The 27849-nt window shown below is 39.5% G+C and overlaps 1 protein-coding gene across 7 annotated transcripts in view; it reads right to left on the bottom strand.

Annotated features, from left to right (window-relative positions):
* CADPS2 (calcium dependent secretion activator 2) overlaps positions 1-27849 on the bottom strand; it is a 651719-nt gene that overhangs the window by 33111 nt on the left and 590759 nt on the right. For 5 of the 7 annotated variants that reach the window (XM_088457651.1, XM_088457654.1, XM_088457652.1 and 2 more), the window contains one exon: positions 18619-18726. In XM_088457651.1, the coding sequence (XP_088313777.1) occupies positions 18619-18726 (108 nt within the window). The other 2 variants (XM_088457657.1, XM_088457656.1) reach the window with 2 other exon arrangements.

The raw sequence follows: 27849 nt of genomic DNA, 5'->3' as shown, positions 1-27849 counted from the left end.
CAGCTGTACTTCCAAAAAGTAACACATTTTCTGAGCTTTCTTTAGTCGTAGTTCGTTTCTGCAGAACATTTTCTATTTGCATAAATAAAGGTGAGCTAAACAGCTTATGTGCAAATCTAACAAACTTCCGCAGATCTGGGCAGTGCTCAGCTTTTGAATTACTTTTCTATTGCTCATGTCTTTTAAATGGTTTTCTATGGCAGGGACATTTTTCTTGATTAGTCACAGCTAATTAGTGTTCTGGCTTAGACAAGTAATCAGAAATGTCAGAGCTGTAAGGCTACATCCCCCTAATCCTTTGATAATAATTTAGCCTCCTGGGAGGGCCTCAAGCTGTGGTAAATAGTGGCTGACAATAAGGCAAAATTAGGTGGGCAGTAGACCATTACGATAGAAAAATAAGAAGCACTACCAAAACCTGCTGAGCACCAACAGGCTACTAGCTATCCTGCCAGATGAGGTGCCTGTTTAAGCCTGTATTGTTAATTAGCAGATTCTACCAGACCTGCCACACATGGCCAGGTGCATCATGCAAAGATGTGTATTTCTGGGTCTGTGCCAAGTGATAATTCTGTGCAGAGATCACATTTCAAGGCTCTCATTCAGAAGTGCACATAATTCTTTGCCATTATTCCAAGTTATCAAAGAACAGAGACACTAAATATTCTGCAATATATTGACTTGTTGAATTCCTTTATGGAAATTAGGCACGCTCACAACAGATTTCATGGCCCTCAATTAGCCAACAAATATAAACAAGACTAGGCCTTTAGGTGTCCCACCAACAGTCAAAACACAGGACAAACATCTTGTCACATGACCTTAGGAAATACTTTGTTCCTTTATAAATCTAATAATTACCTAATTACAATATGATCTACAATGATGGTTCTAAATAAGAGCATGAAAAATATCTGCTATACTGTGGCATGGACATGTTCATACTTCACAACTTTTCTGTTGAGAGGATTGGGACAGGTTGTATGTTCGTGTTTACAGGGGGGCATGACCATATTCCCTGATGGGTGGTGGGTTGGTGGTTAGCACTGGAAAATGCTAGGCTGCACATTATCCAAATTGAATTTCGTCCAACCACACTTTCATTGCCATGTGTTATCAATAGCTGGTGTGTGCAGCAAATAGGACATACCTTCCCAACTGCCAAGCCATTCAGAACATTGAAGTCCTGGTTAGTAAACTGGAATGGTCTTGGTGAAATCAAGACAGTTGGCAGGCATGCATGCCAACATACTGTAGACTGCATAAGAATTTTTTAATAATACTCTTTGCTTTTAGCTAGTACCTACAAATTGCAATGAGTATTTTGTAGGTATAATTTTGGAACAAATGATTTTTAATTTTAGATGGAAACACTGCAAAAATAGGAAAAACATAAAACTATGATTGTGACCTTTGTTTTTTTCACACAGTTGGCACAATTCCTGTATGTATCCTAATAAATGTTATGTGTTTATGATTTTAAATATATTTAATATGTAGGTAAAAAATGGAGTGAGAATGGCATATCAGGTATACTATTATATAGGGGTATGACTCCCAATAATTGATAATGACCATTGAATAAACTAACACTGAAAGTGTAATATTCAGATAAATTTAGATTTATTGTAAAATAAAAGTCTTCTGTCAATATTTTCCATCTTGTGACATATACCAGAGAGCTCACGAGTTTGCTGGTAACTTCTTATGTGGCCATAATAATTGTTACTTTATTTGTAACTTTCCCTTCTCCTGTTTAAATTGACTAAATTATGTTTTTTTTATAGATCTCTCTTGATTTGTAACATCAGATGTCAAACACTTAAAGCATATAAATACAATTGGATTCAGTGCTTCCAATGAACAATTGTCACACAACCATGGTTAAAGTAGACGCGGTTAAGATCCCGACAACCAGTATGCCATCTGGTGGAACCCCGGCACTGGAATCCAAATTGCCATCAGAACACCGACATGACTGGGAATGCCGCAGCCAGGATGCCAGTAGATGGCATCCTGATCGTAAGGAGACTGGGGAAAGGTATCAGCCGTGGCGAGCGGAGGGGGGTGGGCAAGGGATAGGTTTAGGCACCCCAGGTGGACTTAGGGTTAGGCTACGAGAGGAGGGAGGTTAGGCTCTACATATGGGGAGTTAGGTTCAGACACCACCGGGGAAAGGTTATGGTTAGGCACTTACCGGGAGGGTTAGAGTGCGGGGTAGGGAAGGCTAGTATAAGGGTGCAGGAAAGGGGGGTTAGGGGGTAAATAGGACAGGGGAATAGTACTCACCGTTCCAGTGTTGGGATTTGACCCAATCGGGATGCCGCTGTCTGTTTACTGACAGCCAGCATCCCGTCCATCAATATTTCATACAGATTCCTTAAAGTAGTTACAAATAAGGTGGTGTATAGAGTGGTGTAAAGTAAAACTAAATGAAGGTCAGAAACAGTGAAAGTGCCCTAATAATTCACTCCACAAAACCCTCTAAATTTTCTTCTTTGGTAAAGTGGGAGTCAGATTTGTCATGCTCGTTGACTGTAGAAGACTGGCAGTCAGTCTTCTGCAACTGCTTTATGCTTTTAAAATGTGTTTCCCATGTAGAACATTATTATAAACTTCTACATAGATGGTATCTAACCCCAGAGAAGCTTCATATGATTTGGCCCTCAGTTTCCAATTTGTGTTGGCGACACTTTAGTCTGGTGGGCACTTTACCTCACATGTTCTGGTCGTGTCCTATGTTACGTTCATTATGGACTCAAGTATTTAAACTCATAGCACATGTCTTGAAGATCTCTATAGCCCCAGATCCTTTAATAGCTATCTTCTATATCCATAGTGGTCCCATCACCAATAATGACTGTTATATAATGGGGCACATACTTATTACCACTAAATTACTAATCGTTCAACAGTGGAAATCTAATGTTACTCCTAATATACAGGTTATCGGAAATAAAATTCAGGCCCATTATGAATTTGAAACAGCAGGTGTCCCATACTCGTCATCGGTTTCTAACACCTTGATCCGTTGGTTCACTTGGACTGAAAATTGGAATCATAAACATGCCCTAGGTAACTAAAATAAAAATAAAATATAATGCAACACTATTTTCAAGGCTTTATTTGTTACAATTTACAAATTATAGTAAGGTTTTACAGTAATATTGGTCATTGTGTCAGACAATGAGGTGTTACTATATTTGAACTAAACACGACTAAACGAATGCGTGATTACTGTATCAGTGCTATAGTTCCCATTTTTGGATCTAGGGTCTATTTTAACCAAATGATTCAATTACATTGTATGTGCCTTTTTAAGTTGATTATTTAATTTTACTTTATTTTACTCCCACATTTCTGTATTTTAATTTTATCTGTATGTTTCTATTTTGTATGTTTTTCTGAAAATCAATAAAAATTGAATATTGAAATAATAAAAAAAAAGAAATAGTGAAAGTGAGTGTCTTAGGCACAGAAGTGTAAAGTGCTGGGATTTACATTTTTCAATAAAAATAAATACGGAAATGGTGTGGGAAGGTAGGATATCTCTAGGGACTTAAAAATAGTAAATCTAGTTTTACTTAAAGATAGACAGAGCAGAGAGTTGGGTAATGGGAGGATGGAAAGGAAGGGGACGCAACACTTGATTCTGAAGGTAAACCGTAAAAATGAACATCAAGTTCTGGAAGGCATGATGAGACATGCAAACATGAGACTGGTTCCAAATTGTGGTGACTGACATAACAGATTCCCCGGAAGGGGTAGATTGTTATATTGATACTAAGGTTCCCAAGTTCTATGGAACAATTTAACACGCTTTATCATGTAGGAGACTGGTTATACACTATGTAGACAAAAGTGATTGACACCCCCATGCATGCAAAATGTGTGGAAATGACAAATATTGATGACAATGGCACCTGTCAAGTTTTCAGGGTGACACTGGACTGGTATACAGAAAATTCGATAACCCGGATGGACTGGCCAGCTCAGAGTCCAGGAGGTATATTTAGTAATGTGCAGGTTTTTAGAAGTAAAGATGTTGCCCATAGCAACCAGATTCTAGCTATTATCTTCTATAAGGTGCTAGATAAATGTTAAGTAGAATCTAATTGGTTGCTATGGGTAACATCTCCACATCTAAAAACCCACACTTTAGTAAATATACTCCCAGATCTTAACCCCATTAAGTACCTCTGGGATGAATTGGAGTGAGGGGCGCGTTCTAGGCCAACTTGACCTTCAGTGTCACAGTTGGTCACTGTACTTAATGCGAATACAAAACACACCACCTGCTGTTGTTCAGGAACTTTTGGACAGTTTGCCAAGAAGGGTGTCTGTAGTAATCACTGCACATGGTGAACCTACAAAGTACTCACTTCAATAAAATCTCATTGATCTATTTGCTGTCAGTGTCCAATCACTTTTGTTTACATAGTGTATATTTAATTTATGCTATATAGACGCTACATAGCAAATTTTATTAGTCACAGGTTGTATAGAGCATGATGCTGGTGTCTACCATTCTGAGTAATGCAATAATCAGGGCAACAACAGTAGAATAGTTCTTTGTAAAGTGTTTGAGGAAATTAGAAAATCCAGTGAAGTCTTGTGTCTCTTAAAGTGTAGCTGGTTCATGCCATTCCTCGGCTGCTTTGATATTAGAAGGATTCATCTCCAGCTCTGAGGAAGAAATAGGATCACCTAGAAAAGAAATGAAGTCTTGCTGAAAGTTGCACTGCTCTAATTTGACATACAGTTGAAGAACCCTTAGGCAATCTAACATCCAGCTGACATGATCTTGATGTTCCTCCGGGGTAGATAAATAGATTACAATATCATCCAGGTACACAACGACAAAGTGTTTCAGTACATCACAGAAAATATTCTTGACAAAGGCCTGAAATGTTGTGGGGGCATTATATAGTCTGAATGGCATAACGAGTCCAAAAAGCCATTTTTCATTCATCCCTTTTTGCGAAATTCTGACAAAATTATATGCCCCAGTAAATTAACCAGGCAGCTTTTGCTAACCTGTCCATAAGTTTGGGAATAAAGCACAGAGTGTGTACTGGTTCTTAATGGTTGTTGCATTTAGCTCACAATGATCCACACAAGGTCTCATGGCGTGTTTTTCCTTGGCAAAGAATATGGGTGCTCCCAGGTGAAGACGAATGCCTAATACACCTCTTACAGAGTTCTTCATAAATTTAAGTTTTTAAGGATTGTAACACAGGTTCTGCCATTGGATACTTTTTCCCAAAATGAATCTTCGCTCCATCTAAGAGGTCAATGAGACAATTGTAAATCTTGTGTGGAGGCAAGATCTCTGACTGAATTTTGCTGAATACATCTAGATAGTCATGATAACAGTAAGGCATAAAAGTGGAAGCTGTATCCTTTAAGATTAAACTCCTCATCCTTATTATTAGGTATTCATATTAGAGGGTAAATGAAGGAGATTAGACCAGTACTGTGATTAGGGAAATTACAGTTTCAAGTCAATGGTAGGGTTATTAGCTACTAGCCAGGGGAAGCCAAAAATAACAGCAAAACAAGAATAGTCTAAAACAACAAATAATATGGTTTCACCATGTTTATTAGAAAAGAACAGTCTGCTGAATAATCAGACCAACCATCAATAAGGAACCATCAATTGACCATATGGGTGCTAGAAGTGATCTCTGTATAAAAGACATTCACTCTCAAAACACAAATCTTGATCCACAAAATGTCTTCCAGTCTCAGAATCAATGAGAGCATCCACACAGTCCAGTGCAAAGAAGTCACCTAAGCCATTAAGATTGATTTAGGCTTTCAGGTGAAGCGTACGGAAAGAGCTCCATTCGCCTCACCTAAAAGCATAAATCAATCTTAATGACTTATTTTATTTATGTCATTCACACTCTGGAATTGTCCACTGGTACTAGCTCATCTTTAAAGAGATCAGTCAGATACCTGCAGAAATGAAAGTATTATTAAGTGTTATTCAATGTGGTATCAGCTACCCACCTGTGGAAGTCTGCAGCATGCTCAGAAACCATTCTGTTTCTTTGATGAAATTAAGCTAAGGCAGTTTCTGCAGTAGGTGCTTAGATGGTTTCAGCAAACATATTACTATTAATACTCATAGTATTGTAACTATGAAGTCATGGACATTTTGAAGCAATGGAGAATCTTGCTCCATGAGATCTTTTGCCTAGGCTAGTCCTTTACCTGTGAGCAAGAAGAGAATCGGACCCACTACCATTTGGTCAATAGAATACCACCTTGGCTGCATGGAAAAGTGAAGCAGACATTGGTTCAGGAATCCCTGGAAAGACATTGGCGCCCTTATAATTTATCCAGTAATGGTATCTTGAGATCCTGAAAGGAGAGTTGTTGTCTCCATGGTCATTGATGTACTTGTTGCTGCAAAGCTTTTAAAGCCTGTCCCATAGCTTGCATTTGCTGGATTCATTCTTCCATCAGTCGTTCTCTACCAGCAGAATCCATAATCGCTTCTGTGTATTGTAAGAACTAGCCAAAAGATAATTCAAGTATTACCTGTGATTCTAAAGGATTCTTCATGCTGGAGGGTGTATTTCCCAGGAACAATAAGAGAGGTGCATGTATGCAGGCCGATCAGGGCTACAGAAGATGCTAGGAGGTATTAGACGAGTGTAGATATGCTGTATGGTAAAATAGAATTCCAAATAAGTGTATGGTAAAGAGACATGCCAAGAGAACTTATTTCTAGGAGGGTGTAAATTTATTGTTTGCAAGGGGGCACCAAACACCCTAGCACCAGCCCTGGCTGGCACCCTGCTTCCTTAATACTGCTATTTAAATAAGCACCATGTTATATGGTGCCTGATTTTTCTAGTGCTAGTCAGACATAATTACTCCCAGAAAAAGAAGAGAATATACTGCGCTCAGCTTGCATATGACAATAACTATGTATATTGTGTTGGAGGAATAATTGAACTAATATTGTACCCACCTATATAGGGTGACATGCAATAAGTATGCAAAATTGTGTAATATACCAATGTAAATGCTGTAATGTAAAAAGTCAATTTATTCAAAAAGGGCTGAACCATAAAAAGCAGAAAAACTGCACACGCACACAAATTTATCGCCTACCAAAGTATCACGTATGGAATCAATGATAGCTCAGAAAATTGCATGGGATATATTTCAGCAAGAAGGGTCTTGTGAATATAGAATGACAAACTAAAGAATTGTTGAATAGAAGTTAAATAAAGTATTGCACTATAAGTGCACAGTCCCAAATGAGTCTGAGTGCTGTGTATCAGTCTTATGATTCTTAAAGCGGCGTCCCGCTATAGGAGATGAAGATAGTCTATTTATGGCATAAATTGTGGTGCCCGGGATGGTCTTCACGGGGATAGGAGTACGGTGGATTGCCGGGGAGATGTGGCCTCCTGGTGAAGCGTGGTCCGCTCACAGTGTGAGTATCAGAGGCTACCTGAATGACCAGGCCGCCTCCGACCTCTGCCACCGGGGATGACGCTGTGTGTCAACGGGAGACAGCCCGGCACCACCGCTCGCTAGAGTAGCGCGCCGTGTCTCTCCCCCTGTACCTGGGGACTTACCTGTCTCACCCTGGGAGGCACCGCTCCTTCCCCTGCCGGCTCTGTTCTACCAGACGGCTAAGTTGATTGTAGTCCTACACGCGATGCAGTCACTTGACCGATACCTGTCATGTGACTGTGATGATGAATCAGTCCGGATACCCTTGGTAAGCAAAAGTGCGTGCTGGTATGTCAGCCACGATAGACACAGCAGGTGAATGATGTGTGGGATGAACTCCAACGCGTTTCTGCCTGGATGGCCTTTATCAAGGAGTAATTGGTGTTGTTCCTGCTTGAGTTTAATAGTAGAGAGCCCTCTTTCTGATTGGTCATATCCACAAATGGGAGGGTCTTAAGGTCCTTGTATGTAATTAGGTTGCCATGGAATCATTATATGATCCCCTTGAACAGAGTCCCATGTTATGCATGTAGTTTATCAGATATGATGAATTAAGTAGAATAAATATAATTATATTCTATTCTATCTGAGGTGATTTACAATGAATAAACAAACATACAGCAACCCTATGTGACATGTACAATGCCCTAATAAACTATAAAGCTGGACAGAAATCCCACAAAACAAATCTAAAAAATATATATCTCATATTGACATATGCCGATATTTACATAGATGTACCTCACATCATAATATCTGTGTAGCTAAACTGTGATATTGGTAGCTCACTACTGATATCAATGCACGTAAAAAACATATATGTAAAAATTACACACATATTCTACTTGTGCTTCTATATATAGGTGGGCATTGGAATAATACAAATGTATTAAAGTGTAGATGGTAGAAACAAGTGATGTGGATTATAATATCGCATAAGCACCATGTATGATGTCTATTATTAGTGGGCAATCGAAGTCAAACATGGCACCCCCAATAATAACCACTCACTGTAGTAGTACACAACTTTAGTTTCTTTTTTTACATATAATGGATTTAATTTCGTTGTCAAGATTGTGTCCTCGAGGGGCAAATGTCTTGAGTTCGTATATCCATTCAAGTTCTCTGGTGTTGATCTTGTATTCAAAATCGCCACCTCTCCAATTGTGTGTCACCTTTTCTAGACCCAGAAATTTCAGTGATTTCGGGTCACTATCATGGTATTTTAGAAAATGATTAGATAGTTTGTGCTCTTCCACCCCTCTTTTGATGTTCCTAATGTGCTCACTAATGCGGGTTTTCAGGGGTCTAATGGTTCTGCCTACGTACTGTGTATTGCAACTACATTCCAGCAGATAAATAACCCCTTTAGTACTGCATGTTATCATACTCTTAATTGGATATTCCTTACTTGTTGTGCATGACATAAATGTCATGCTGGGCTTCGTAGATCTATAACCGTAGTTGGTGCAGCCCAGGCAAGTACCACAGTGGTAAAAACCTTTGTTGTTTGTCTTGTCTAGAGTAGTCTGTTTAAGTGATTTGGGTGGGATATGGTTATGTACTATTTTCTTCCTCAGGTCTGGTGCTTTATTATAAATGATTCTTGGTTTTAGGGGTAAGTGTTTGGCCAGTGTGTCATCATTGAGTAATATCGGCCAATGCTTGTTCAGGATACGTCTGACTTCTTTAGCCTGTTTGGAATATTGTGTGATGAAGAGGACCTCATCTTTATATTTAGTCTTTCTCATGTCGGTATTTTTGTATTCCAGTAGATCTTTTCTGTTAATGATTTCTACCTCATGAAATGCCTTTAAAATAGAGTCTTTATCATAATCCTTCTCTAAAAATTGTTCTGCTAAGTATTGACCTTGTGTTCTATAATCGCTTAATTTTGAGCAGTTCCTCTTCAATCTCTTGAACTGCCCTTTAGGGATGGTATTGAGCCAATTGGGATGGTGCCAACTAGTGGCTAATATAAAACTGTTAACGTCTACTTCTTTTTTGAAAGTGTTGGTGCATATCTTTCCTTTTCTCAATAAATATGTTGAGATCTAAGAATTCCACCTTTTCTCTATTGTAATTGGCCGTGAAAACTAAATGATTATCGTTCTCGTTAAGAGTGGTCAGGAATTGTTTCAATGTCGCTTCATTCCCCCGCCAAATGAAGAAGACATCGTCTATATATCTCTTCCATAGTACGAGGTTTGACCCAAGCTCCACCCCACCCCAGATATGGTGGTCCTCCCACCAACTCATAAAGAGGTTGGCGTAGCTCGGGGCAAACCTCGTACCCATGGCGGTGCCAGTGGTTTGTACCTCTACCTCTAAGTAAATGAGTTGTCAGTTCCTGTGCAAAACGTTGTGTAGGATCATTACTCAAAACCCTATATGTTGTTGTGTCATTCAGAAGTCTTTTAGCTTCTTCCATATAGTCTGCTTTGTTGAGAATTATGATCCCTCCCCCCTTATCTGCAGGTTTGATAATAGAATGATCCTCCTGTAGTTCTCGTAATGTGATCCTTTCTTGTTTTGTCAAATTATCATACTTGTTGTTAATGTGTATATTTTCTATGTCTTTCTCTACCATTTTAGTGAAATGTGTATATTTTCTATGTCTTTCTCTACCATTTTAGTGACAACTCATTTACTTAGAGGTAGTCGGTTAACTGACAACTCATTTACTTAGAGGTAGTCGGTTAACTGACAACTCATTTACTTAGAGGTAGTCGGTTAACTGACAACTCATTTACTTAGAGGTAGTCGGTTAACTGACAACTCATTTACTTAGAGGTAGTCGGTTAGGTATTTTGACTAATCAGGAGCACCAATTTATTTAAACAAAACATCCAGTGACTCCAGTGTTCTATTATCTACCCAAGGTGCATAAAGATAGGAACAAACCGCCGGGTAGACCAATTATATCAGGGATAGGATCCCTGACATCCAATCTGTCTGAGTACATAGATAACATTTTACAACCATATGTGATTAAACAAACTGCATACCTAAAGGACACCACCCAAATTCTGAACATCTTAAACGATATCAAGTGGGAGGAGGATCTTTGGTTAGTGACAACCGATATCACCTCCCTATACACAGTGATAGACCACACTCAAGGCATTATGAGCATCAGATATCACTTGGATAAGAATGATTCCCTTACAGACATCCAATGGGATTTCATAACTGACAGTTACATGTCTGGTACAACAATCAATTCTTCCTACAAACTACTGGCACCGCCATGGGTACGAGGTTTGCCCCGAGCTACGCCAACCTCTTTATGAGTTGGTGGGAGGACCACCATATCTGGGGTGGGGCGGAGCTTGGGGCAAACCTCGTACTATGGAAGAGATATATAGACGATGTCTTCTTCATTTGGCGGGGGGATGAAGCGACATTGAAACAATTCCTGACCACTCTTAACGAGAACGATAATCATTTAGTTTTCACAGCCAATTACAGTAGATTATGATAAAGACTCTGTTTTAAAGGCATTTCATGAGATAGAAATCATTAACAGAAAAGATCTACTGGAATACAAAAATACCGACATGAGAAAGACTAAATATAAAGATGAGGTCCTCTTCATCACACAATATTCCAAACAGGCTAAAGAAGTCAGACGTATCCTGAACAAGCATTGGCCGATATTACTCAATGATGACACACTGGCCAAACACTTACCCCTAAAACCAAGAATCATTTATAATAAAGCACCAGACCTGAGGAAGAAAATAGTACATAACCATATCCCACCCAAATCACTTAAACAGACTACTCTAGACAAGACAAACAACAAAGGTTTTTACCACTGTGGTACTTGCCTGGGCTGCACCAACTACGGTTATAGATCTACGAAGCCCAGCATGACATTTATGTCATGCACAACAAGTAAGGAATATCCAATTAAGAGTATGATAACATGCAGTACTAATGGGGTTATTTATCTGCTGGAATGTAGTTGCAATACACAGTACGTAGACAGGACCATTAGACCCCTGAAAACCCGCATTAGTGAGCACATTAGGAACATCAAAAGAGGGGTGGAAGAGCACAAACTATCTAATCATTTTCTAAAATACCATGATAGTGACCCGAAATCACTGAAATTTCTGGGTCTAGAAAAGGTGACACACAATTGGAGAGGTGGCGATTTTGAATACAAGATCAACACCAGAGAACTTGAATGGATATATGAACTCAAGACATTTGCCCCTCGAGGACACAATCTTGACAATGAAATGAAATCCATTATATATAAAAAAAGTGTACTACTACAGTGAGTGGTTATTATTGGGGGCCCCATGTTTGATTTCGATTGCCCACTAATAATAGACATCATACATGGTGCTTATGCGATATTATCACTCACATCACTTGTTTCTACCATCTACACTTTAATACATTTGTATTATTCCAATGTCCACCTATATATGGAAGCACAAGTAGAATAAATGTGTGTAATTTTTATATATGTTTTTTACGTGCATTGATATCAGTAGTGAGCTACCAATATCACAGTTTAGCTATACAGATATTATGATGTGAGGTACATCTATGTAAATATTGGCATATGTCAATATGAGATATATATTTTTTAGATTTGTTTTGTGGGATTTCTGTCCACCTTTATAGTTTATTAGGGCATTGTACATGTCACATAGGGTTGCTGTATGTTTGTTTATTCATTGTAAATCACCTCAGATAGAATAGAATATAATTATATTTATTCTACTTAATTCATCATATCTGATAAACTACATGCATAACATGGGACTCTGTTCACAGGGATCATTTAATGATTCCATGGCAACCTAATTACATACAAGGACCTTAAGACCCTCCCATTTGTGGATATGACAATCAGAAAGAGGGCTCTCTACTATTAAACTCAAGCAGGAACAACACCAATTACTCCTTGATAAAGGCCATCCAGGCAGAAACGCATTGGAGTTCATCCCACACATCATTCACCTGCTGTGTCTATCGTGGCTGACATACCAGCACGCACTTTTGCTTACCAAGAGTATCCGGACTGATTCATCATCACAGTCACATGACAGGTATCGGTCATGTGACTGCATCGTGTGTAGGACTACAATCAACTTAGCCGTCTGGAAGAACAGAGCCGGCAGGGGAAGGAGCGGTGCCTCCCAGGGTGAGACAGGTAAGTCCCCAGGTACAGGGGGAGAGACACAGCGCGCTACTCTAGCGAGCGGTGGTGCCGGGCTGTCTCCCGTTGACACACAGCGTCATCCCCGGTGGCAGAGGTCGGAGGCGGCCTGGTCATTCAGGTAGCCTCTGATACTCACACTGTGAGCGGACCACGCTTCACCAGGAGGCCACATCTCCCCGGCAATCCACCGTACTCCTATCCCCGTGAAGACCATCCCGGGCACCACAATTTATGCCATAAATAGACTATCTTCATCTCCTATAGCGGGACGCCGCTTTAAGAATCATAAGACTGATACACAGCACTCAGACTCATTTGGGACTGTGCACTTATAGTGCAATACTTTATTTAACTTCTATTCAACAATTCTTTAGTTTGTCATTCTATATTCACAAGACCCTTCTTGCTGAAATATATCCCATGCAATTTTCTGAGCTATCATTGATTCCATACGTGATACTTTGGTAAGCGATATATTTGTGTGTGTGTGCAGTTTTTCAGCTTTTTATGGTTCAGCCCTTTTTGAATAAATTGACCTTTTACATTACAGCATTTACATTGGTATATTACACAATTTTGCATACTTATTGCATTTCACCCTATATAGGTGGGTACAATATTAGTTCAATTATTCCACCAACACAATATACACAGTTATTGTCATATGCAAGCTGAGCGCAGTATATTCTCTTCTTTTTCTGTTATGATTTAGGGATTCAGTCAGTTATCCCATACGGCTGCTCGCTTACATCCCATAACCCCTGAATAAATTCTTGGTGCGCTAGTATTCTTCTGCTTTACATATAATAATTACTCCCAGCATTGCGTTCGCTTGGTTCTGGAGCATTCACAGAGCAAAAATACAGAAGAAATGCTACACAATCAGACAAGTTAAAAAATGTGGTCAACTTCAGGGTCTATATATGGGGAGAATGCTTGTCGGTGCAGAAGTAATAGGGGCCTGATTCAGAGATCAAGCGATTGTTTACCTTGCGGACACACTGTGTTCACATTGCGACTACGGACGTACTTCGGATTACAGCACACAGTGAGTGATAGCCTGTCACCATTTGGGGGTGGTGACAGGAGTGTGGCAGAAAAACGCAGGCGTGCCTGTCCATTTAAACGCCTACGCAACATGAGAGCTCTCTGCGAGAGGAGAGCTCCAGAGTCTGTGGCAGGTCAGATCTTCCGCAGGGGCAAGATCGCCACCAATATTACAGATATTTATGTAGGTATGCGTCGTCACATGCAGGTAAGAAGGCAGCAGTGGGCGTATTTATGCTAAGGTGATCTTTGCAGACATTAGCATATTTTCGTAGCTGCGTTGGCACTAGCATCTCTCTCTTAATCAGGTCCTTAGTTTGTATCACTGAGACTGGAAATGGCAGTTTGAGTTCTTTGACGTTAGGAGACAGCGTGACAATGCTGAAGTCATTGTTATACTGGTATTGTACTGTATATTAGTGCATATATATGGTACTGTATATTAGTGCCACTGGTGCTTTGGTACAGAAAATTAGAAATAGCAAGGCTGTTACAGATACCTGTTTGCCAAATGCATTATTAAGAATTGGTGTCCATTTAGATATTGGTTATATAATATGGACAAATGCTTGGTTTTAATTTCACTGGGAAATATTTTGTGAGTGGTAAAACTACCCATTATGGCACTGAGAGAAGTATATTTATTAAAACTTCCTTTATGTTTTTGGCAAAAATATTTTTTTAATACATCCACATATATGAGACTTTTTATTTTAAGGCAGTTTCCTACAAGATAAAAACTCACAGTCCGAGAACACACAATCCTACAAATCTATATTTTGGTTCATTTCTGTTTCATGTTCACACATTATTAAGACAGGAAACATTTGCTGATTGATTTACTGCATGTCCAAATCAAAGTACAAGTTATTAATGTGGTTTTACTATCCTGTAAAAGTGCCAGCTGGATGGATACGTAATTTCTCTATCCCACAGGGCATCAATGCTTTAAAAAATATATTATTTTCACACATTAAATATCAGCATATTAAGACAAACTAAACTTGGATGTGAAATTAAGTGATAAGAGTAGAAGGTATTCCAAGTCCCACATTATATATATTTATACATATATATACACACACACACACATATATATATATATATATATACACACACATATATATATATATATGAACAAAGGTACGGCAACACGCCGTATATGTATATATTTATAAAGTAAGCTGGTCCGGCACTCGATCGGTTCTCTGATTAGCTGTGCTTGTGTGCTTGCCGGGTACCCTCAGTAAGATTCAGGTATAGTGCCTGACCCACATAAAATGCAAAGAGATGGCAGCACTCGGGACTATGAGGAAGCCTTTTGCCAACTTATTGATACACATAACCTTACGAACTGTCCTGTAAAGTTTACCTATACAATTGATGACTAAAATGTGAATTTCTTGGACGTTACCATCACTAAAGTGGGCAACCGGCTAATTACTTCCTTGTATAGTAAGCCAACGATCAGAAACAATATTTTATTGGCAAGTAGCGTACACCCTAAAACCTATGAAAGATGCCTTGCCATATTCTCAGTTCTTAGGGTGTTACGTATATGCAGCACCAGGGACGATGCTACAAAACAAATTGATAACACCATTCTGCAATTAGAGCTGCTCTATCGAAAGGTACAAGCGAACAACCGGTGGGGAGGCATTATGCCCTTAATCTGTCAACATTAAAGTACTGGATTATATACCAAATACCTCTTTTGGCACACGGAGGTGACTGTTCAAAAATTCTACTTCAACTGGAATCCAAATGGATTGGGAGATTGGATTATTTGGCCCCAAGGGGATTAAATGAATCCCTCAGACTACATTGCTTTCTATAACCTTATGGAAATTAAAATTGTGTTTTAACTTTCCAATTGCATATATATATATATATATATATATATATATATATATATGTATATGAGAGACTGGTTTTTCATCCAGCATTTAAACATAGAATCCCATTTTGGTATACTTGTCCTGGTGGAATGACTGCCAAATGACATGTCATTTATTATGTGCTGTAATTATAGGCCCAGATTTGGGTGTCGTAATTTGATGACATATTGTCTTGAGAATTTCACTGTATATGTATATAGCACTCATGTTGTAACAGTATTAAGGTTACATTTTTGTTGTTTCTTTTGGTTACTCAGTTACAGGTTTTACTGACGTCACTTTGTGATGTTCTGGGTTGTTTGTGGACCCGGGGTGGTAGCAGGAGCGATCACAGAAGCAGATTTAAAAATAAAACTAGAATTTTTAATAAGTGCTTGAGTAGACATATAATGGCAGTAAATAAAAGTCCAGGAATATATAATGTGCACAAGAGTTCTGTGGTGTTAGTAAAAGGGTTAATGTCCAAGTAGAAACAATTAGAGCTGTCCAGGTGTGCAGGTAGTGAAACTGAAAATAATCAAGCCAGGTTTGCAGGTAGTGAACTGAAAATAAACAAGCCAGGAATACAGGTAGTGAACTGAAGCGCAGGATGTCAGCAGGCTCAGGCACTCAGGTATGGGCAAGGGTGATGGAGGAAGCGGGGTAGTCCAGTGGGAGCTAGGAGCTGACAGGCAGACTGGCAGACAGCGAATACACAGGAACAGGAAAGCACAGAGAACTCCCTCTCAGCTAGGCTGAGATACACGTTGCACTGGCAAAGAAGGAAGGCACTGACCCTTCCTAAATACCCCATGCCGTGCTGTTACTGGCCGGAGGGAACATGTGACTCACCAGGATTGGCCAGCCGCATCACATGGCCAGAAGGCAAGATGGCGGCGCCCATGCCAAACGGAACGGAGACGCCGCCAGGCCTCACCAGCGCAGAGTGACAACAGGGCCGCACAACAACGCGCGCAGCCAAAGCCCCCCGCCAGACACCAGCTCCGCCACCAGACAGCCCGCGCCACAACGACCTCACAGGTAACACCCGCCTAGCGCCATGCTGAAATACCCTGGCCGTGACACACTTCCAGTGGAATGTCTCCACACAGATCGAACACGAGGAAGCTGCATCTAGCAATATTGGGTCACTTCTATTTAAGTTGGTTAGTGCATGCACAATGTTTATATGTTGCGTGACAAAAGAGCAATAAAGTGCTGAAATGTTGCCGACACAACATGTGTGAAATTTTTTTTTTATATATATATATATATATATATATATATATATACACACACACCTCTGTGGCGGCACTCTAACTCAAACAATGATTGAGTTAGAGTGCCGCCACAGGGGACTGTATACTTGGGGCCATATCTTGGTTAATTTTGGAGGGCACCTACAGCCTTATTTGTATATCTGGGAGTGCCACCCTCGGGGGAATCAATCTATATATATATATATATATATATATATATATATATACACATATATATATATATATATATATATATATATATACACACACATATATATATACATACACACATATATATATACACATATATATATATATATATATATACACACATATATATATATATATACACATATATTTATATATACACATATATATATACATACATACTTAATCCAAGGCACTTAACCATCTGGGATACCCTGGCTATGTGACCACTCAATTTACATTAAAAAAAAATTTGTACCCCTAGGTAGGTAATAGATTTAGATGCCCATGTAATGTGCAGATCATGTGCTCATATCAGTCTTATATAATCCCTACGGAGGTATAAAGCATTTGACATTTCAAAATAACTGTGAAGCCTGATATCAGGCCAAACTTATTGTTATTCTCTCCATCAAGAGCGCAAGGGTCTCACTCGGGTTGGACACATATAAAAGAACGTCATCCGCGAAAGCCGAGATCTTTACAACTTCGTTGGCAATACTAATTCCTTGAAATAATGACCAATTCTGCAACACTTGGAACATAGGGTCTAAAGTTAAATTAAAGAATTCGGGCAACAAGGGACAACCCTGTCTTGCACCCCTAGACATAGAAATACTGTCACCAAGAAATCCATTATCAAAGACGTAGTAGGCTGAGTATAAAAAAATTCAATTATATTTAAGAAGTTAGGACCAAACTAAATTTTATTTTTATAAGACTGGTGCTGCATTCCCTCTGCACAATTACTGACAATGGTAGACTAAATGACAAGGTGCATACATGCTCCATTAGATGCAAATACTAATAAGGAGACTTCAGAGGGTTCCAGCTACTAGTAGGAAAAAGAGAGCACTCACCAGACTTCAGACAAATAGTGAGCTTTTATTAGTAGAATTCATGCCAGTCAGTCGACTTCTCAGTCTTTACAGACCTTTCTCAAGACTTACAGCATACATGCCTACCCTCCTGGAATTCGCGGTAACCCCCCGCACCCCCGGAAGGGTAGGCACTTCTCTCGCATAGGAAGTGGGCAGAATAGGGAGAATTCTGCGGTGATCGTGGGTCCCCATGTAGGGGGCAGAGCTGAATTACGCAATTGTTCATGAATTTAGTCCCTCCCCTTGTTTAAATTTGCACCAACCGCGACAATTTCCCATGAAGGGGGCGGGGCTTAATGACATGACCCATCAGGCCCTGCCCCTGTCGCAATCCACCTGCTTCTCCTCCTCTGGCTTGTCTCGGGAAGGAGAAAATAAAAGTGGCAAGTATGACTTAACAGCATAACTGTAACAGTATAGTATATCAGGTCAGATATATATTTTTTTATGTAAGAGATATAACATACATTTACATACAACAAATATACAACTCCTGCAAATTGTGTGATTTCCTATAAGTAAATTTTGCTAGATAATAGGAAAAAAAAACTATTTCCGCCATGAAAACTTTTACATGTAGAACTCTTATAATTTACAAGATCCATTTTTGGTCAGTCTGGTCACAAGGCAGTTTGAAAATATATAGTAAACTGTAGGATATCTTAATGACAAACTTTACTTACATCAAACAACTTCTCTATGTACATTTCCTCATTTACTTTGTCTTGTAAAACATCCTGATTTTGTCGGACAAATGTTATGTAGGTATCTGCCAGGTCCAGTCCGGGTTTCTGGAAAGCACAACATTGTTTTTATTTGCATCATGTAAAATAAGGGTGTACAATATAATGTAGGGGGACAGTTACCAAAAAATAGTCTGATTTAACAGAAATTTCTTGCTATTCAGAGTGAGGTTTTGTGTAATCAAAATCTATTTCCTGTTTTAACATTAATGGAAAAAAGAACAGCAAAGATACCATGCCATTTTATAAGAAAGAGATACCAATAAAATATATATTACAAACATATATCTCTGACTATGACTTGATATATGAGGTGACTTTGAATCAATGTTTCGGTCACTAGACGTGGCCTTCCTCAGGACATTAGCCCATCAGCCACCGGTATATAATTTTTTTTATATATTACCTGTTATTTATATAGCGCACACATATTCCGCAGCGCTTTACAGAGATTTACATATCATACCTTATATATATATATACACACACACACATTATTTATATATATATATATATATATATATGCACTTCGGTTAATGTGCACGAAATCAAATTAATTTTTTTATAAATAGCTTTTCATAGGTCAAGAAATACTGAACTGCAGAGAACTGTACAGTTGTAGTCACATATACTGCTGTAAGACATTACCACACATTCTCAGCAAAATGCAATCAACTGACTAACAGCAACAGTGACAACTCTGCTTTGAAAGATTGCAGAGGTAATAGGAATGCACAACAATTTAAATGAAAACAAATCACCTCATTCTTTCAAAATTTCAGGTTCAGTCAACTAATTCTATATTAAATCATCACTTATTACTTTATTTGGACAAATACAAAACCTTATTACGTTTGCTTTCTTACAGTACATGCTTGTTTTAAATTTTAATTAGGTCCAAACTAGCTGCATAAATTTACAGTGTGCTTTTGTGAGGTTATGCATTTACTATAAAATATGTAGGCTATAGCTAATGGGGGTACGTTCAATATCCCGACAGCAGGAATTCCGGCAGTCAGAATGCCGACGCCAGAATCCCGGCACTTATCGGAATACAGGCACTGGCATCCCGACTGCTGGAATCCCGAAGGTGTGTAGTGGGTTTGGAAGGAGGGTTAGGCACTAAAGAGGATGGTTTAGGTTTAGGCACCAGGGAGAGAGGGTTAGGTTAGGATACTTACCTCGAGCCGTTGTGATGGTAACCCAGTCGGAATGCCGGCATCGGGATTCTGACTGCCACGATCCCGAATCCAACCCAGCTAATATATATTACTGTATGGGTATCAAATTTGTGCAATTATATATTTTTGTGTAATATACTGAATATTACTATTTTTATTTCAAAATAACATATTAAGGTGTAATGGTCACTTGTACATATGTTTTGAGGTATTTATGTTAGTCTTGCCTCTTTAGGTATATGGGAACCAGGGCTCCCATATGTGAATATATTTGTCTCCATTGTACAAAGTGGCTGATTTTTCATATTAATGCTGTAAGCTATCTCTTATTTGTTTAGATTGGGGGGGAGGGGGAGGGGAGTTTAATTCTAAAATTTTGCAGCATGTAGATCACGAAACATTAACTTATCTACGTATTTATTAAGAGTAAAGTCCAGTAAGCATAGGAGAACCATCCAAAGTGTTGCATGTATATTTTTAAAGCATCCTCTAGCAAAGGTTGAGCTTGTCCATCAGATGTGGAGAAAGATTATATAAGACACTAATTTAGGTCTCTGTCTTACTGTATATTCTTCCATAAATCACGCTGAAAATGATGATCCTTGGAGAAAAGTCACACTCCAACTATTCACTCCTTTTAGAATGTGAGCTCTCACAAGCAGGGTCCTTGTCTCTTGTCTACTAGTCCCTGTCAGTGACCCTGGCTCACCCCTTACTGGGTAAAGTCTCATTAAATATTCCCCTCCTCCAAACTCACCCACCAGTGGCGTAACTAGGGTATTTGAAGCCCAGGGCAAGATAAAAAATGGAGCCCCCCACCCCCCTATGTGCACGTGCCAAAAAGTAGGCATGGTCACGTGCCACAAGGGGCATGGTCACTGAAAAATGGGGCTTGTCAAGATAACATCCCCCTTTCTCAATCTCTCTGGGAACATTCCTTTCCATTCCATATGCACCTTAATGCCCCCAGTAGTAGTGCTCCTCTTGCAATGCCCACTGTAGCAGTGCCCTTTATACAGTGCCCCCAGTAGTGCACTGTTCTACAGTGCCTCCAGTAGTGCACCCTTATACAGTGCCCCTTATGCAGTGCACCCTTATACAGTCCCCCTATGCAGTGCCCCCAGTAGTGGTCCCCCAGTAGTGCCCTTTATATAGTACCCCCATTATGCAGTGCCCTCAGTAGTGGTCCCTCTTATGCAGGCCCCCAATAGTGCCCCTTATACAGTGCCCCCAGTAGTGGTCCCCCTTATGCAGGCCCCCAGTAGTGCCCCTTATACATTGCCCCCAGTAGTGGTCCTCCCTATTCAGTGCTTCCAGTAGTGATACGGAGCCCTCTATACAGTGCCCCTGGCCAGTAGTGCCCCTTCCATAACACACACAGACATACAAACATACACAAAACATTGACCTGAATCTCCGCTCCTGCCGCGTTCGACGCTGTCCGCTCCTCCGTCCTACTGCTTGGTACTATGGGAGAGACGCCGGCGCATGAGCACCGGCCGACCTTCCCTAGTTATGCCACTGTCACCCACAAAAACATATGGAGCCGCCCTACCCACGCCTTTGTCTGTGTCATATCTAGTTCATCTAGATTTTACACTGTACTGTACTAGTTATGTCAACTCACAGTCATTGTACCATTGTTATGTCAGTTTCTCTGTTATTTGCATTTTTCCCTGTACAGTCCTGCGGAAATTCTCTGACACCTTGAAAAAAGTATAGGTATGGCAATTATCTCACTGCACACTCAATTCCAATTATACTACAAAATCTCAAGAATTAATGCATTTATTAGCTCATAATAAACATAATAAAGCTGTAGGGAACATTAAATACTGTCCAGCAGACAATCATTATAGGTCAGGGTACAAACAGCACAGGTATTGGTATGGAAGTGTAGGTGACTGGCACCAAGTACTTATTGGGGAGCAGATGAAGGGAAAGTAGTCTGTAGGGTAGGGAAGTTGGGTCTGGTACTTTCTTTCATCCCTTAGCCATTTGGATACTTTCTTCAAATAATAATTTCTCTAAATGAGTATCCCGGAATATTGAAAGAAATGGGAGAACACTACTAACAAAACAAATATAAGTACCATGTACTAAAGACACTTTGCATGTCTGTACTTTTGCACTCGGTTATTTGCAATAAATATTAATTCTTAAAATATATATATATATAGTGCTGATATTACCCATATTGAGAAAGGGAGACATGAATGGGGTAGTGTTAAAAGGGGTTGTATCAGGTGCACTTGTGTGACCTGTCGCTACTTAATACCTGGAGATGCATTTTTCATCCTCTCTCTGGTAAAAAATATAACATCAGATAGACCCTTACCTGTAATACAACGTATGAGGTATATCAGATTGTATGCCAATGTTGTCTATCCTATATTGGAAAGACTGGAAGACCTTTTAAAGAGAGGATGGCGACACATCGTTCATCGATTCGCACTGCCCTTAATAAGGGTAGTAGCGATCAACCAGTCACCAGACATTTCGCTACTATACCACATTCACTAGCATCATTACGCTTTCGTAAGATAGACCACATCCCAGTATCATTGAGGGGAGGAAATCGTGCATTAAAATTGATCAAATGTGAGGCCAGGTGGATACATCAGTTGGGGCCTCTTGCACCCAAGGAGCACCATGGCCTGCAATGCTTTATGTAATTTATATCTTTATTATGTTTGAAGCACGAGGTAACCTGTGCACACAGCTTTTTGTCTGATAAGTCGCTATGTACTTCTAGATCACATAGGATTAGTGATGTAGTACTGCTGTATGACAGGTGTCAAAAAGCTGTATAAACTAGAGATACATATCTAGGAATATTCCCGATAGTGCATATTGGCTTGCTATATTGTAATGTTTCCGTACTCTTTCCCAGGGTTAGCACTTTGGTGTTGTATTGTTACTATGGTGATGGGGACTGTCGTTATCTCTGACGTCAGTGGCATGTGCCGACGGCCGGGTGTCTAGTGCCGCACCGGTGATTGCTATATTATAAATATATATATATATATATATATATATATATATAGATATACATACACATACACACACGCTGTATATATATATATATATTGTCGAAGCTGAATAATTGAGTGAGACAAGTTCAGTTTAAAATTTAATTGCAGCGACGCCATCTTGCGAATGGCCGCAAGACTCCATTTTGGAAATGAGATCGCAAGATACCATTTTTGTGGTCAGCGTCAATTCAAGTTATAACTCAGGAGCTAAGAACAGATGGCAATGTTTTTGTTAACCTACCAAGGGCAACGGGAAAAACCAGCTTTCTGAGTAAAAGTAAATAAGAAGACAATGGGTATTTTTATATACAAATTGGGAATCCCTGGATGCAGATAAAGTATAGTTGTGGCAATTGTAATATAATATCTACACAATTGGATTTGCCTGAATCCTAGACAGGATGGCCCCAAATCCCACAGTTTGAGGTGATAATACATTTGCATTTCACACAAGAGTCTGTGAGAACAAAATAGGTTTTGTTTTCCTTTGAACACACAACAGGTGGGGGCCTGCTGACAGAGGGTATGTAGAACTACAACCCTCAGCCATCCACACTGCTGGATGTTCACTTCGTGTATGAGAGATTATGCACTTAAATCTCACCCATTAATAACTAACGTCCTTATACCAAACCCCGAATACCCAAACACTACATATTCGCACATAAGGTTCCATAAGCATCAAAATGTAAGATTCAAGAAGGTTCAGTTAGTTTAAATGCGAACAAATAAAGATATTTGTTAATTAAGGAATTATACAAGATAAACATGTCATTCTTGGAGTTGTTCTGATGCATACTCTTTCCACAGTTTCCCGATGCTATCGGTGAGGAGATCGCATTATGCATTCTCGAGTTATGGACCGCAGAACCTACAAGCAACCAAAATGTATATTTTAGATTCAACTGTTAGGATGCTAAAGGAGGCGTTACCAGAAAGACTCCGGCTGTTAGAGGCAGGGAAAGTCTATTTGAAACAACCTGTTAAATGTGTCGTTACATATGCTTCTCCTCTGGGAACCAATGAGATCAGCAGGAAGTTCTCTCTTTGTCCTGTTTCAGTCTGGGGGGGAATAAATACATGTGTCCGAACACTGGTTTGCCAGTTCATGCTGAATTTTGGGTGAACTGAGGATATCTAGTCAGAAGTCTATCTCTGGGTCCAGAGGTGCAGCGTATGTATAACCGTACTTGGGTCTGTATTATTTCCTTTTTACGTCTAAATTATGTATGTATAGATTGTGTGTAACTGACTGTACTTTTACCTGAATAAAACTTGTGCGTTGGAACCACAGATTCCACTCCTGTCTTTATTTGTGGTCATACTGCGTACGCAATTAGCGTTGTGTTTAGAGGTTTATAGGCAGGTTTTGTCTTAGAGATTCTAGGCAGGTGAATCTTAGAGGTTTATAGGCAGGAATGTATTAAAAGGTTTATTTACAAATTCAACAATATATATATATATATATATATATATATATATCTGCTAAAATGAGCCAAAGCAAGTCAAAAAGAGTGCAATACATACACTTATTATCATCACTAGAAACAGGAAAAGAAAACAAGTAAGGGGTGAACTTAAACTAAGTTCATATTGTGGCAAACCTTAAGGGAGGACTACAGTGGTGGTAGCAGAATAACAATAAAATATCTGTTAATTTAAATAAAAGGGTATTTTTCGCATAATATAATGATTTAAAAACTAGAGAAATAAGGCCTTTTTCCGAGTCGCTTGCAAAGTAGCCACAAGTGCGGATGAGCATGTTAACCAGATGTAGTACCATACCACCCAACTTTTTTCACATGGCTACATGATAGGTGCAAGAAATCCACCTGAAACCGGCGTCCCTTCAACATATGCATGAATCGGCAAGTCCATGACACTCTCACAAAACATTTCTCTTGCATGCATCTGCAAGGTAGCCTGCTCAGTTGACACCCAAAAACTCCAATGTGTATGTATATATCTAAGAGAAAACAAGGAGGCGCACCATAGTGTAGTAATCTAAAAGTATAATGTGTTACTCAAAAGAATTAAAAAAAACTCACATAGGTGGACTTAGTCAGTGGGAAGTCCACCTGTGACAAAACGAGTTTGGGTGTGAGCTAACCGAGATGCGGACAGGACAACGTCATAGTCCAGATACAGGGACCCAGCCGTGGACATAGCCTCCATCAAGGTGCAGGACATGGGCAGTTTTTAAATAGTGTTAGCTTTTTCATTTGCCTGCGACTCACAATCAGGCCCAAAGTGTACAAAAGAGAAACCTCCTTTAATTAACTGTTAATACAAACTAATTTTCATGAAAACTTTTAATTTCAGAAGTATATTTTTTAGAACTTTTTATATAAATAATTTATATATTTATAAGTCTGAGAAAAGTAGCATCTGCCATACTATTTACTAGTTTAAAAATACACTAGTTTACAAGCAAAAATCCTATCTTAAATTAAATTATTAAAATAATTTTTGGGTAAAACTATTAACGAGGCTGCATTTAAATGAAATATTAATTAGTGTCCTAATTTGAAATAATTTGTTTCCCAAAAATAGCAACATATGGTAAAATGATATCATGCAAACATACTTAAAAAAAAGACTGTTATTAAAATATAATACTTAAAATACAGTGCACATTAAAGTCATATAGCAGCAGCTGGTGAGATTTCTCAATTACAACTACACTAGTTTTAAACAAGTTGTAGGCTTACAGAGGTCAGTTTTATGTTAAAATGCAAATATATTTATTTATTAGAACTGCATTTGTGTTTTTTTTAGTTTGATAGTCAGTATCATGCATTAAGACATACTGTACTGTATATCTTAATGTAAGAATTGGGCATAAGAATGTGAAATATGTGAAAATTAAAATATGATGTAAAGCATATACAAAATTATATTGTTAAGGGGACGTGGCCTAGCAGGCAACTGGAGCAGACGCATCTGAGCCAAGCTCCTGCCTGGCATCTTTATTAATTGCCTGTATTGGCTGCTGGAGAGCTGTTTGGGGGACTCAGCTCATCTTTCCCACCATCAGCCTACCTGGCCACAGTGGGGATAAAGGTCCTTGGAGCCGGAGATGCCTCCTGTGCCCCTGTGGGTTGCAGCCTATACACCCATCTGAAGCCGGGGAGGAAAATTCTGATGGGACCCAGCAGTGTATCCTCCCACCTGTGGTGGAACCTGAGGATCCGGAGAATCCCGTCTCCTATCACCCACCACCTGCGGCTCCCTCTCATCACCCGTCTAGTGCTACTTTGTGGTGGCAGGTCTTACTGCCCGCGACTCGGAATGCTGGAACTGGAGCCCACCTACTGCACTCTTTGGAGCAGCCGTCTGCTTTCACTGAACCCCAGCTGGCTCCTGTGACTCTTTCTCCTTCCCCTCCATTTTACCTATTACCTTTCAGGCAGACATCTCTTGTCAATGGCTTTAAGTTGATAGTGTTGCTGTGGTCATAAAAGCTAGAGGTCCGTAACCGGTTACTCCTCCATGGAAAAGTTATCTTTACTCTCTAACAATGTGATGGGTCTTTATGTCCCGGAGAGGCGGTCTCGTTTATTACATCTGTTGCATGTTAATAGGATTAATGTGCCTTTTTTGCAAGAGACACAATTCAACAGGGGAGACTCTCTGGGTCTATGCTCTCGCCATTTTCCTTTAGGGTATTTCAACAGTTTCTCTGATGCCAAGGCAATGGGTATTGCCATTTCATTTTCTAAAAATCTTAGACTTACCGATATCAATGAGGTCTCAATTGGGAATTGCAGGGGCTTGTTAATAAAGGCTAGTATAGCAAATCAAAGGTATACATTTGTGAATCTTTACTTGCCCAATAATGGTCATACACAGTTTCTCTGTGAATTCTTGGAATCTATTGAAAGTCATTAAAGAGGGACTGTTAGTAGTGGTGGAGGCTTTAATTGGGTATTAGGACCCCCTTTGGACACCACCTCTGTGGCTCCTTGATTTTCCTATAAGGAGGCACAGAGATTCTGGTCAATCCTTCACGACTACCAGTTAGTTGACACCTGGGGACTGGTCCATCCAGCAGAGAGGGATTCACATTTTATTCCCCTCCACTTGGAACATACTCCCATATAGATTACTTTTGTGTAGCCATTCTCATCTTGATTTTCTAATGGATGCGAGGATAGGCCAGATCACAAGTTCAGACCATGCCCCTATCTCCTTGACATTATGTATCCGCTACCCTCCACCGCATTGGAAGTTTGATGAGCAATTGCTCAGGGACTCGCATTATAGTTTATGTAGTTTAATGAAGAATAGGTTTTTACCAATGTGACTGATGTCTCACTGGTGTGGGAGGCCCACAAGTGTGCTCTTTCGGAGGAAGATGTATCCAGTTGGGAACATTTCTTTAAAAAAAAATAAAAAAAAGGCTGAATGCATGCCAAAATGAAACTGTTAGAACAGACCCATAAGAGTACTTCTGCGCCTGATACTTTAGTGGCCTTGCAAAAAGCTAGGACTTCCCTTAATACCTTGCTTAATGAAGGGGTTAAAAGGGCATTTTGACACTCACCATAAATATTATCAGTGGGACAATAAGCCCGATAAGATGTTGGCCAGAGCCCTTAGAGCACAGCGGTCCCTGACCTCTATTCAAAATTCAGAGATTGCTAGTATTTTACAGGCTTATTATTCTGATTTATATAATTTATCCAGGCCAGTTCAGACTCTGCCCTGCTGGACCATAAATCAGCGATAAAGAGCTTTTTAGAGGAGATTGATTTTTCTGACTCTCCTCTGGCCGTGACACAGGCTTCGGACCTACTATTTACGAAACCTGAACTGCCAGATGGTTTCCCTATCACTTATTATAAGGCCTTCCCGATACTTCTGCAGGCATGCAGTGCTATGTCACAGCAGACCCTGTTTTGTAACCAGTCCCTTAATGCCCAAATTACAGTCATTCTGAAAGAGGGGAAAGA

Source organism: Taudactylus pleione, unplaced genomic scaffold, assembly GCF_031769625.1.
Source record: "Taudactylus pleione unplaced genomic scaffold, aTauple2 ptg000041l, whole genome shotgun sequence".
Lineage (NCBI taxonomy): Eukaryota > Metazoa > Chordata > Amphibia > Anura > Myobatrachidae > Taudactylus > Taudactylus pleione.
Note: the sequence above shows the minus strand (reverse complement) of the source record. Positions and strands in the feature narration are given on the sequence as shown.